The sequence below is a fragment of the Oncorhynchus keta genome, chromosome 26 (genome assembly GCF_023373465.1).
Source record: "Oncorhynchus keta strain PuntledgeMale-10-30-2019 chromosome 26, Oket_V2, whole genome shotgun sequence".
NCBI lineage: Eukaryota > Metazoa > Chordata > Actinopteri > Salmoniformes > Salmonidae > Oncorhynchus > Oncorhynchus keta.
The window spans coordinates 26,766,410-26,779,703 of record NC_068446.1 but is presented as its reverse complement, the minus strand read 5'-3'; the positions used below and the strand labels follow the sequence as shown (position 1 = coordinate 26,779,703).

Below are 13,294 nucleotides of genomic sequence, written 5' to 3'. Positions count from 1 at the left end.
TAAATCCCTGAGTCGCCACTGCTGAGGCCTTAGTCCCCCGTGCCCTGTCTCTTAGTAAGACTGGCTTAGCTTAACCCCACATGATAAAAAGGATCGGGATAAGGAGATAAAGAAACAGATATACACATTCAGAAAGACAGACAGGTCCAGTCTTTCCTTTATTGGAACAAGGGTCATCCTCTTTGGCCACCTTATCCACAAGCAAACAGATGTATTTACGTCTACAGCGTTACAGCAACACATAAAGCTCAACACTAGCAAAAGTGATGAGTGCTGTGTGTGTTTGTCCAGGTGCTGCTCAGTCCCATGGTATTAATGTGAGCTGACATCTTATAGTAAAGATCTAACTGTTATTTCTACAGGGGGTCAAAAGGAAATGGAACCTTTCAGGGAGCACTGCCACAAATGAATGTTTCTGCACCATTGGATTGTTCAAACTGTCTACATGTGTTATCCTATACAGTACAGAAAATGGTAAAACAGTTATATTGTTTGTATATACAGTAACTTAGTTTATCCTATGCCTCTGATGCTGTAAATAGATTGGGGTTGCAGATTCCTTTAATTTGTATCAAAACGGGATTAGTTTAGAAGTTACAGAAATGGGATTTGGCTGCTTGGGAGCCAACCTGGGAGGAAATGAGGACAGAGCGGAGAGCAGGATAGAGTGGACTGTGTATTGCTATCAAGGGAACTTAGTCAATTGGGGTCAGAATAACATTTAGCCTAATAGAGATGTGAATCTGTTTTCTGGAGAGGAAAGTTGATTCTTTGTTTTTTACATGCTGGGAGACTTGACTAATGGAAGGACCCCCTTCCTCTCCTCTTCTATTTTTATGGTCATCCACCTCTTTGCCTCGACGGCAGTCTTCCACCTCTCCTCCTTCTCCACTCCTGTAGGCTCACAGGCACCTTCCTCTTCATCTGGGTGTGGGCCTAGGACCCAGTCTATGTGCACAAAATGGCAGGTTTAGTGTTTGGCATGTACACATTCCTCATACTGTATAGCAATATAAGGTCAAGCTCATTTCGACACCACTATGACAAGTATTCAGACCCCTTGATTTTTTCCACATTTTGTAACATTACAGTCTCATTCTAAAATGGATTCAATTATTATTTTCCCCTCATCAATCTCCACACAATACCCCATAATGACAAAGCAAAAACTGAAATACCTTATTTACATAAGTATTCAGACCCTTTGCTATGAGACTTGAAGCTAGCTCAGGTGCATTCTGTTTCCATTGATCATCCTTGATTGAAGTCCACCTGTGGTAAATTCAATTGATTGGACATGATTTGGAAAGGCACACACCTGTCTATATAAGGTCCCACAGTTGACAGTGCATTTCAGAGCAAAAACCAAGCCATGAGGTCAAAGGATTTGTCAGTAGAGCTCTGAGACAGGATTGTGTCGAGGCACAGATCTGGGGAAGAGTATCAAAACATTTCTGCAGCATTGTAGGTCCTCCTCCGCTTGGAGTTTGCCAAATGGCACCTAAAGGACTCTCAGAGAAACAAGATTGAACTATTTGGCCTGAATGCCAAGCATCCCATCTGGAGGAAACCTGGCATCATCCCTACAGTGTAGCTTGGTGGAGGCAGCATCAACCTTTGGGGATGTTTTTCAGCGGCAGGGACTGGTAGACTATGAACGACGCAAAGTACAGAGCGCTCAGGACCTCAGACTGGGGTGAAGGTTCACCTTCCAACAGGACAACGACCCTAAGCACACAGCCAAGAAAACGCAGGAGTGGCTTTTGGACAAATCTCTGAATGTCCTTGAGTGGCCCAGCCAGAGCTCGGACTTGAACCCGATCAAACATTTCTGGAGAGACCTGAAAATAGCTGTGTAGCGACGCTCCCCATCAACCCTAACAGAGCTTGAGAGGATCTGCAGAGAAGAATGGGAGAAACTCCCCAAAAACAGATGTGCCAAGTTTGTAGCGTCATACGGAAGAACACTCAAGGCTGTAATCGCTGCCAAAGGCGCTTCAACAAAGTACTGAGTAAAGCGTATGAATATTTCTGTAAATGTCATATTGGGGAAGGGGGGGGGGATTGTGTGTAGATTGATGAGGGGGAAAAACGATTTAATCCATTTTAGAATAAGGCAGTAACGTAACAAAATGTGGAGAAGTAAATGGGTCTGAATACTTTTCCGAATGTACTGTATGTGTTTGTTTTGACTGTGAAGTAGCCTTAACTAGCCCTCTTAATCCACAGATCCAGCTGACATGCCTTTTCCATGGCTTCTAATTGGTGCTACGAGGTGTGAAGGTCAAAGCTGATCAGTATCAATGGGTGCCACGGTGAAAGGATACTAATCTGATTAGTTCTACCAAAGATGTCTGTCTGTCTAGTATCTGGGTCAGTGAACAGATGTTTGTGATTGGGGGGCACGTGGCAGCGTCATGTAATAAAGGGGATCCTCACAACATTTGGTTCTAACAATGACTATCAAGCTCTACAACCTAAGGCTCATACTCATAGATGGCAACCCTCACGTACTCTCATGATTAACAGCATGCAGAATACCACAGAGGTCTGACATCCATCAAGATCATTTGAACATGATTAGCAAGAAAATACAGAATTATGGAATTCACCACAATAGAAATAAACATGTTTTATTGTCACGTACACCAGATAGGTGCAGTGAAATGTGCTGTTTCACAAGGTCAGCCATAGTAGTACATCACCCCTGGAGCAAATTAGTGTTAAGTCCCTTGCTCAAGAGCACATCGACAGATTTTTCACCTTATCGGCTCAGGCAATTAAAACAGCGACCTTTGAGTTACTGGCCCAACGCTCTAACCTCTAGGCTACCTGCCGCCCTAAGATCTATGGTGACATTCTCGATGACCAGGGATGCGTCTTTTGACATGTGATCACCCCACTTTACCTGCCAGGTCATGGTACAGATCATTGATCAGGTGTCCTAGGATGCCGTAGCAGGCCACTACTACCACTATCACTCCCATTGTGACATAGAGGACATGAGGAGGCATGTGGAAGGCATCACGGGAGGAGGGTACATAGTCAACAAAGTAGAGATCATCCTCCTTCTCCATGGCCTGTAGAAGCTGCCTTGGGTTATATGTCCTGGGGCGGTTCCACACCTCTCCCCACTCAGCAGTAGGCTGGGTCTGGACCCCTGGAGGCTCCATGGTACAGTTAGCCATAGTGTTCCGGTCTGTGGGGAATCCATCCACAAATTGAATTAGTAGAAAGGGGAAGTTGATTAAAGGTATATGAGAATGAATTGACCTTGTTGGTTAAAAACACCATCATGGAATGATTCTGGAGGAAAGACTCTTTTACAAAGAAAAGAACAGTGAACCAAACCGTCTGTGTGGCTCATGCCCGGTATATTCTTCATATTAAACGAGCCTTATGGCTGATAAGACAAGATAGAATAAGGGAGTTAGCAGTATCCTTTTGAAGGCAAAAACTCCCAAAATACAGTACATCTGTTGTGAAGGACAACTTCATTCCCCTAACAAAACTTCCCTGAAGTCTGTTGTGATTTAAGGGGTAATGAACGGATGTGGGGATGATCTGATAACTTTCTGATTTTCAGAGAATATGTTGCTATTTGTGATGTTGAACTTCAATCAGCCTGGATTTTCAGTTTGAAGGAAAGGATTTGTTCTGACTTCAGTTACGGACAAAGAGGCTTAAAGTGCTATTAATCAGCTCAACTTTTTCATTCACGCTCCAGCCCATCCCACCATTCAGTTGTGCATTCCTCCTTTGTCCAGAAATATCATTGTGTGGCACTGTCCTGCCTTTACAGAAATCAACTCCCCTCCAGATGTGTCTCAACGAGGTGGGAGAGATGGAATCAAAGAATGAAGAAACAGACACAGGAATGAGACAGTTACTGTAAGATGAAATGTGCAGGTGTCTAAGTACATGTAAAAACCCCTTTGAAGTTTGCTCATGCAACCAAAGTGCAGAAAAGTTCTCTCAGACAGATGAGACGGAGCAGCTGTATCAGCACTGCCTAGAGTACTACATGAGCCACTCTCCCAGTGTAAAAGCAGAACACTCACAACAAAAGCACTAGCAAAGCCTAGAAATGAACCTAAAGCCTTATTTCTCTAGTCTAGTCAGTGAAGAGTTTGCTCACTCAGACTGGGACGACCTCCTCAGGGTTGGGTGCATCCTTGATCTTCCTGCAGAAAACTTGAGACAACAGGAAGTTCCAGAGGACGATAGCTAGGGAGGTGTTGGCAGTGACAATGCCAACCATGATGGGGTGAACCATGCTGTCTGTCTCTGCTGTGTGAGGCTGGCCTGACAGGGAGGACTGAAGCCCCTCTGGTCAGCAGCAGGTAAGTAGCTCTACTGCTCCTGAGCTTTGAGTGAAACTGGACTGAAGGGTCAAGAGTCCCTCCTCTGTGTCTAACTCTATACAAATCTCTGTGTCCATCATAACCTTCAACACCTAGATCTAATTAATCCTCAAGGGTGTTCCCTGTCAGACTAGGATGATGGTTGTGGATGACGCAGGACAGCACGAATGAATGAGTATGACCATGAGTACACAGGAGGTTGTTGGCACAGGAGGTGGAATGGTATTGAATTCATCTAACACATGGTTTCCATATGTTTGATGCCATTCCATTCACTCTGAACCGGCCATTATTATGAGTTGTCCTCCCCTCAGCAGCCTCCTGTGCATGAGTAGTCAATGACATCCTTTATCTCTGACAGATCATTTATGGTGACAACTCTTTGTCTGTATGATAGATTATAATCCTGGTTTCTGCCAAATCATGATTAGGTGGGAAAGTATTTTAGATGTGTCAAAAAAGATAGATATCAATTTGGTAGGACATTCTCCATATATATAGGCCAAGCGTTCAATTACTGATTACCAGATCATACAATTGCCAGAGTATAAAGGATACAATCAGAAATCATTTAAAACATATTGAATGATGTGTAATGAACACAAATGTACTTTCCTGCATCACACATATAATCAACAGGCTATGTTGAGCACACAAAGTTAGCAACCAGTAAACAAATCACAAATGTTGACACTAGAATGAGGAAAAGAGATAGCAAAATACCTTGCTGGGTTGAGCTGCAAACAAAGAATCCTTTGGTTGAGTTTGCCCTTCAGTCCATTCATTTCCCTGATATACAGCTGCATTTGATGTATTTTCCTCTCCTTATGTGAGCAGTAGTAAAAGAATCGTCTGGTGTCCATAAGATGACACATCAAGCCGAACAAAGGGAGGGTTCAAGAAGTGTTCAATCTGCACACAAGATATCTGATTTTTTTTTCACTCAGCAATGTGTGTATGATTTAATCTCTTCCCAATCTGGAGATAAGCTTCAATACTGTAATGCCAGAGAGTCAAGACAAGGTCATAGCATTTCCTGTATGAATGAGTCAGAAAACCCTTTGTAAAATAACATGTTAGAAATACAGCTAATCATATACAGAAATATATTTATTGATCAGTTTCAAGAGATGCACTACCTGTGTGTAAAACTGTGCTCCAATGGTAGGAGCACTGTGCTGAAGCTGTGGAGGACTGAGCAGTTCCACCAGACAAAACAGGACACACAGAAGCACTAAAAGCAATCTACTCTGAGCAGGACAACTCTGTAAGGTTAGTCATTTAGGCAGGGTTATCCTGAGGTTTGTCCTCTTCCTCTATCTTCCTATGGAAGGCCTCTGTGAGGATGAAGATCCAGTAGATGACGGTGATGGAGGTGTTGACTACAACGATGCCGATCATGATGGGGTGCATCATGGTGACGGAGTTGTTGGCAGGTTGAGGGAAGGCTAGGTACTGTTTCCACGGCTCTGTGTTAAGCTAAGTTTAGTGTGGGTCCTTCAACCCCATTTTACTATAGCGGTTGCCCTCCCTCTCAGCATGCTGCTAATTCTCTATCCCTCCACAGAGCTGACAGCTGCCTTTCTGTCCCCCCTCTCTGCAGAGCTCACAACTGAAGATGTAAATACATCACACCACACTTAAGTGTTCCCCTGATCAGGGTTACAAAAGGGGTTTGTTTGTACTGTTAAGTGGTCCTGTTTAGCAGGAATGTATCCCAAGACCCTTGGCGTTGCAAGAGCCATACATTACCGGGTAGAGCAGGCTAGGCAACCCTGCCCTAGACTTCCACAGGCACTTCATGTTTTTGATTTAACAAAACTAGCAGACCGGGTGTGTTGAATAATCACTGAACAGCTCAATTAGCTTTTGGTCAGGTATGGTGCCTATCAAAATCCTGCAGTATCTGCGGAACTCCCGGAAAAGTGTTGCGTACCCATGCGGTAGAGTACGGGTGCTTCCAACACCTAGGGTCATGGGTTCAATTCCCACTGGGGCCTCCCATACATAAATATGTATGCAGGGCATGACTAAGTTGCCTTGGATAAAAGCATCTGCTAAATGGCATATGTGGAAATGTATTTGTTAAGACAGAGGATAGCAATGTGTTTCAGTGGGAATGAGAAAGCTGAAAAGAACTGGTAAAGTATTTATAATTATATATAACCCTGTTATTCATTTCTCTGATGGCGTTGTCTGCGTGGATTAGCCATCTTGATCCAACACCTCCCTGAGCCATCATGATCCCACATCTGACTGGAATAAAACACAGGCAAGCTTAAGGAAAGCCTACGTACTACCATGATAGCGCTAAGTGACAGCATTGAGACAATACAGAATAATTTTGTTATCTAAGCCTTTTTTTATTATTATATTATTTCCGCCAAGATAAAATCTATGCGAATATGACACAGCTGAAAAGTGGATTAACAATCTTCCACAATCAGGTTTCCTGATTTCAGATGCGTATGAGATCGGGGGTATTGAACCATTGAATCATATAGATTCCATGAAAACAATAAATAAAATAACCACAACATGGCTTCAGATGTACTGTAATACAATTATTACACTGCCTCGTCTCAAAGGCTAAAAATGACAGGCGAGAGTCAGATAGTTTTAATAAGTGAAAATGGGTATCAGTGATCATGAGTTATGACCTCTGTAGAAAGCTCTTCTAGTGCTGTATAGCAGTTCTCCTGGTGTCCATGCTTACTGTTCCCCCTGCAGTCGTAGTAGTCCGTCAGCGTACTGGAACTGTGTGCCGTTCTCATACTCCAGCATGTCCAGGGCTACCTCACAGCTCTCCTTCACCACGCGCTCTGTGTCTTTCCTATAGCGCTCCAGGATCTTCATACACTCCTCCTTGCCGATGGATCCGAGGGCCTCGGCACACTCGTGTCTCACCATGGCGTTCTCCCCGTCCAGCTCCAAGGCTGCCTGCAGCTGGGGGATGCTGGCGGGGTGCTGGATCTGACCCAGGACGTAGCCAATCTCATGACGGAACAAGGCACTGCTACACTGAAGACCTGGGTGGCAGGACAACAAAGGGTTGAGTGAGTGTTGGTGTTCGGAGGACGATGATAGTGGAGGGTTATGCAATGACAATGATTCAGGAAAAGAACATTTGCTTATGCGAATAACAATTATGTGACTGGTTGAACGTTTGGCAGAAAATAAGCCCCTCAGCATGTTATTAATTTGATCCTTTATTGCCAACTGCCATAGACCGCATAGTTTAAGAATGACTGCCAATCTCTCACCATCTCCTAGAGCCAGGACAGCCTCCTCGGTGCCCAGGTTGCGGAGGGCGAACATGGCCCTGTAGCGCTCAAACAGCGGCAGGCTCTCATCCAGGAGCTGTGTCCTCAGCTCAGGGACAGTCTTCCTCTGAGCTGGGGGAGCAGGGTCCACAGAACAGTAGGGGTTTCCATCGGTGACCTCTTCTCCTTTATGGTCCCCACCAGATATAAGCCACTCCAGCCGCCTAACAGCCAACTGGCACGTCTCTGCCACCTGGTGGAGAAGGACAGTCATGTCATAACCACGATACAGGAACTGTACTGGTCATAGTGAATATGACTAACTGCAAATGCTGTATAATGTTTAATTTCCACATATTCTCTACTCTACTTCTATTTCCCTCGTTTTACCATACCTCAATGACTGGGTCCTCTGAGTACTCTTTCAGCAAGTCAAGGACCTTAAGGTTCCCGATAGCTCCTAATGCTTCCCCTAAATAAAAAATAAATAAAAAAATAGTTAACTATTTAGATAAGCACTATTATCATTGTTATCTGTGAACATGTTTATCAATAAGGTATGCATGAATGAGAGTGGACTCTAATGAGCTGGCATACTGACCTGCTTCATGCCTGACCATAGGCTCCTGTGTTGTGTCTTTTAGAACAGTCTCTAGCGTGGGTATGGCCGTCTCATCCTGCATTTGCCCCAGGCAGTATGCCAGCTCATGTTTCAACAGAGCAGAGTCATCAAAAAAAGCCTGACTGATCCATTCGATGGCCTCTGGTCCGCCCAGGTTACGCAAGGTGAAGAGAGCTCTGAACCGTGTTGTTAGGTCCTGCTTTGGGTTGACCAGAATCTTGCCGACTGCTGCTATCTCCTGGTCACTTGCCATGCTGAGTATAATGGTGTAACTACTAGATCTGAAAAGGGAGAGAAGATCAGATACAGTAAGGATGTGAATGAACTGAATATGTAGCTAGATAACTTTTGGACATATCTGGTAATAAACACTGAATCCAATTCATAAAATATTTTCCTTACAAGGCTAGACAGCTGCGTTGTTGGTTTACATTAGCTAGGAGTCTCAGGCTTGCCATTATCATGACTACAATTCCATACCATTGGGTTCCCGAGAGCTAGTCTCAGGCAAGCAGCCTAGTTAGCATCACAGTTACAAAAATAGCAGAGAAAGGGGTAGCTGCAATCCAATATGGCGACCGGAGTTTGGGCATGTGGAAAGGAGTGGGTGTGAAGGGAAAGTAGTGGGCGTGTGGAAAGGTTGAGCATTTTTCTTCCCTTTCATACCAGGCACTGCTGTACATTGAGCTACAATATCACAAGAGTTTGGACTCTGAGTCAGAGTCATTTTCCACTGTTATTTGTAAACTAACTGTACATTTTCAGTTATAAAACTGATGATTGTTGGTTTTTGATTCAAAGTATTGATGATGGGTATACTGTTGCTTCATGTGATGTATGCATGTGCTTACTGTGACTGTCACCCTGATATTGGCTACTCGGTAGCTATTTCCTGCGCCGTTGTCAGACAGTCTTTGTCAAGTGGGAGAAAAGGGCACTGTGTCCCGGTGTTGTTACCCATCATGCCCTCGCCATTGAGTAGTAGACTGTATGTATCAAGGTGACATCTATACTGAATAAAAATATATAAAACATGCAACAATTTCAAAGTTCATATATTTCAAATAACCTTTTTCTTTCTATGGATTTCACATAACTGGGCAGGGGCACAGCCATGGGTAGGCCTGAGGGGCATAGGCCCACCCACTTGGGAGCCAGGTCCACCCACTGGAGATCCAGGCACAGCAAATATGAATTAGTTTTTACCCACAAAAGGTTTTTTAATACAGACAAATGCCCTCCCAGGCCAACCCATGGCTGCACACCTGACCAGTCATGTGAAATCCATAGATTAGGGCCTAATGGATTTATTTAAATTGACTGATTTCCATCTATGACCTATAACTCTAAAATCTTCCATTTTTGTATTCATATTTTTTTCAGTACATTATTATTATTATTATATTCAACCCAAGGGCACAATGGCCACTGGCCGCAAAAGGCATGGATTTTCTTAGGGGGCATTACGGCCACAAAAGGGGGATGCCACCAGGGAAATTTGATGCATTATCAAGTGCTTGTCAAATTGTGAACGAGAGACTGATGAAGTGTGTAGCCTGCACAAAAAAAAAAACAAAGCAGAGCTCATGCCTTTCAATGGTACTTTTTTCAAATCATCATTAGTTGCATTATCCAGCCTTAGAATGTATTAAAAATCAAAACATAATAACCAACGTTTGTATCACAACTAAAGTTGCATAAATAACTCTAAATTAAGTATATAGGAGGACCGGTTTCTTTAACCGCATCAACACAGAATAGACGCATGTGCGCACTCCCTCAGAAATCGTTTTAGAAAAATAAAATAGAACAGATATTTTCTCCATGACCACATTCAGGAACACACCAAATTGCAGCGTTCATGCAGTAACCAATGGGGTGCTCGAGGGTGGGATGTTCATGAAGGAACCAATTTTTTACAGAGAGAATGCGCTGGGAGGTATTTTGTCAACATGTACTTAGGCATATTTAAACACTTCCGTTTTTTCCAATCACGAGTATCACCTGTCAAGTTAAGGATAAGATTTCGGCACACCCCTCGACTGTGGTCCAAACACTTATGACACACCCTCGCCATCTTGGCAAGTGTCCAGCCCTCGTTTTTTAGTCAGCTTTGCGAGTGTACAATTATGTTCACTCAGGGGTCTGAAACTCCCCATATTTCAATTCGCGATGATTGTACATCCGCTAAGAAAAGGATGCGAAAACTTAAAAACAACATCAATATAGTAGAATAGATCAAATAAGTCAACATACAAGTGTAAGTAAAAACAAATGTAAATAAGTTAGAAATTGTGCTACTAATGCACATGACAGCACAAACGTATCGTAAAAAGTAAATATGTTTTTGTTTGGTTATCTTTTGAAAATTTTAGAAATTAAAAAATGTTCCTTCTTCAGAAGTTCCAGCTAGGCAGGCTAACGTTAGTTAGCTAATTCATTTTCTCGCTATCATACAGAAGGCGTATATTAATAATTAGATATTTTAAATAAGTAGACATGCACTCTTATTTGACTGTAGCGCATTTAAAGCACCCACAAGCTAGCTTACCTGTGGCTAAAACACAATCATCGCGGGATGAACGCGTGACGAATTTCCGGCCAAGTGTGGTCTATTAAAAAATCATTACTTCCTCGCCCTGCAAGTGTATACTCGTCAGACGTCATCAGAAGTGTCCACTTAATTTGAGAACGGAGGGGATAGGTTGTGTCTTTTCAGTCAACCATAGTTTTGGGGCTAGACATGGCAACCCTGGCTGCTACCCATACTTGAACTGGCAACCTAACGTTCGCTAACTAGCAAAAATGTTTGATAACATATCTTGCTAATATAATGACTCTAATATCCAAGCTGAACCTTGCTTAGTAAAATACTTAGAATTCATAAACAGCTCAAAGATGGACTGACAATTACAGTAAATCATACTCACTTCGCCTACTTTTCTGTAACAGTTCGCTACAATCAGCACTTAATCTTTTCCACATGGATAAATTCCTCAGTCGCTGTGCGTGACCGAGAAACACTACAACCTTATACTTCCGGGGTACAGTTTAGTTTACCGTATGGATACTGAAAAAAATTATATAAAGTAAAGTTTTAAAAAATGATTATAATCACTCACATCGGTAATCCATTTTTTTAATTTTATTGGAAAATATTGAAGAGTTAATTATCTAGTAGGTCTATCTCAGAAGAATAATGCATTGTATCAAGTATGGGTAACTGCATAGGTGTGTGTGTCTGAAAGTCCTTGGTATATTCTTTATATATACACATTTGTGTTCCACCAGGTACTTTTTGTATTCATTTGTTGTTTATTAAAAAATGTAAATAAAGTGTGTGTCTGAATGCTGACGTGTCAACAGAAGTGGGAGGATCAACCGCGAAATGCGTTACACCAGCACTCTGTAATTGGTTAGATATTTTTGATTGAAGCGGGTTGTTTTTCCATATCTTAACACGTTTTTATTAGTCAGTTCAAGACGGTGTGAAGCAATACTGGGATAGCTAAAAGCCACTCTATTCTTGATAGAGAATCATACTGTGCCATTTGAATGATAACAAAACACACAACAAATATAGAGCTGACAGGGATTATTGAGCAGAGGAGAAAACATTTAAGGAAAGAACTGAATAAGGGGTTATTTTTTCTAAATTATTGGAACACAACCATTCCATTGAACCCTGACACACTGACAGAAGTAGCATAGGCCACTAATCAGCAGTGTAAGAAAAGGTAAGTCACCAAGTAAAATCCTACTTGAGAAAAAGTCTACAAGTATTCGGTTTAAAATGTATCAAAAGTAAAAGTATAAATAATTTAAAATGTCTTATAATAAGCAAAACAGACAACACGATTTTCTTGTTTTTTTAATTTAGAGGTTAGCCAGGGGCACAGTTCACCACTCAGACAAAATTCACAAATAAAGGATTTGTGTTTAGTGAGTCTGCCAGATCAGAGGCAGTAGGGATGTCCAGGGATGTTCTCTTGATAAGTGTGTGAATTAGACAATTGTCCTGTCCTGCTAACCATTCAAAATGTAACGAGTACTTTTGGGTGTCAGAGAAAATGTAAGTAGTAATAAGTACATCATTTTCTTTAGGAATGTAGTGGAGTAAGGGTTAAAGCTGTCAAAAATATAAATATTAAAGTGCAGATACCCCCAAAAAAACACTGCTAATCAGATCTATCTCAGGAAAACCTTTACACAGCCGTCGTGTTGTCTGAACTTAATGACGGTGTTGGAGTTGTGAGCGGACACGCAGTCGTGGGTGAACATGGAGTACAGGAAGGGACTAAGCACGGCTGCTCGAGGTTCGACTGTCTGCTGCCCTGGAACCTTAAACCACAAAGTCTCCATCTGCCTCTCCCGAGTCCAATCCAGCGGTGGATCCTTCATCTGCTCCTAGGATGGAGCCACAGTCTGCAGCTACTACAGATGCCAAGTGCAGCCAGAACTTTGGGGCCTCTCCAGCCACGCCTGCCAGCAACGTACTAGTTCCAGCCCAGAAGGTCCTTCTACCTTCAGACCTTTCAGACCTCTACTCAGGGGACCTGCCAGACATCACCCCGGGTGACCCACCAGAAGGCACCCCTGATGCTCCCTGTGACCTAGATGTCAATTTCCCTGCCCCCACCATAGGGTAAGTGTCCCCTTCCTCCCGAATATGGGCAGAGTCAGAGTTTCCTTCCCCCACGGTAGGGTCAGAGTTCCCTTCCTTCCTGGTAGGGTCAGAGTTCCCTTCCTTCCTGGTAGGGTCAGAGTTCCCTTCCTTCCTGGTAGGGTCAGAGTTCCCTTCCTTCCTGGTAGGGTCAGAGTTCCCTTCCTTCCTGGTAGGGTCAGAGTTCCCTTCCTTCCTGGTAGGGTCAGAGTTCCCTTCCTTCCTGGTAGGGTCAGAGTTCCCTTTCCTCCTGGTAGGGTCAGAGTTTCAGTTTCCTGTGTACCTGAAATGTGTAAAGTGTCCTGTCCCTCAAGTTGGTCCAGTGTATCCTGCCCAATGGTAGGTCAAGAGTTGCCCGCCTTCCTGGTAGGCCCAGTCTACC

The 13,294-nt window shown here is 43.1% G+C and overlaps 1 protein-coding gene across 6 annotated transcripts; it reads right to left on the bottom strand.

The window, feature by feature from the left end:
• Positions 1 to 121: 121 nt before the first annotated feature.
• LOC118359170 (deoxyhypusine hydroxylase-like) lies at positions 122 to 11,302 on the bottom strand. Of its 6 annotated transcripts, none has more exons than XM_052480458.1 (7): positions 11,180 to 11,249; positions 9,101 to 9,261; positions 8,229 to 8,530; positions 8,023 to 8,099; positions 7,628 to 7,880; positions 5,088 to 7,393; positions 122 to 948 (listed from the first exon to the last, which is right to left on the bottom strand). In XM_052480458.1, exons 3-6 carry the CDS (start codon positions 8,500 to 8,502, stop codon positions 7,077 to 7,079), a joined length of 921 nt encoding a protein of 306 aa, XP_052336418.1. In that variant the 5' UTR covers positions 8,503 to 8,530; positions 9,101 to 9,261; positions 11,180 to 11,249; the 3' UTR covers positions 122 to 948; positions 5,088 to 7,076. The 6 variants fall into 6 exon arrangements, with proteins under 6 accessions (XP_052336418.1, XP_052336420.1, XP_052336419.1 ...); XM_052480460.1 differs by lacking the exons at positions 9,101 to 9,261; positions 11,180 to 11,249 and adding exons at positions 1,179 to 1,272; positions 10,801 to 11,101; XM_052480459.1 differs by lacking the exons at positions 9,101 to 9,261; positions 11,180 to 11,249 and adding an exon at positions 10,801 to 11,101 and having other exon boundaries at positions 5,088 to 5,276; positions 5,504 to 7,393.
• Positions 11,303 to 13,294: the final 1,992 nt, after the last annotated feature.

Bases quoted from the DNA above. Each gene is read 5' to 3' on its own strand.
- LOC118359170 (XM_052480457.1), bottom strand. From the start codon at position 8,502: ATGGCAAGTGACCAGGAGATAGCAGCAGTCGGCAAGATTCTGGTCAAC. The intron at 8,100-8,228 runs GTCAGTATGCCA...TTTTTTATTTAG, and splicing joins TATGGTCAGGCATGAAGCAG to GGGAAGCATTAGGAGCTATC. The intron at 7,394-7,627 runs GTGAGAGATTGG...CCTGCCACCCAG, and splicing joins TGTCCTGGCTCTAGGAGATG to GTCTTCAGTGTAGCAGTGCC.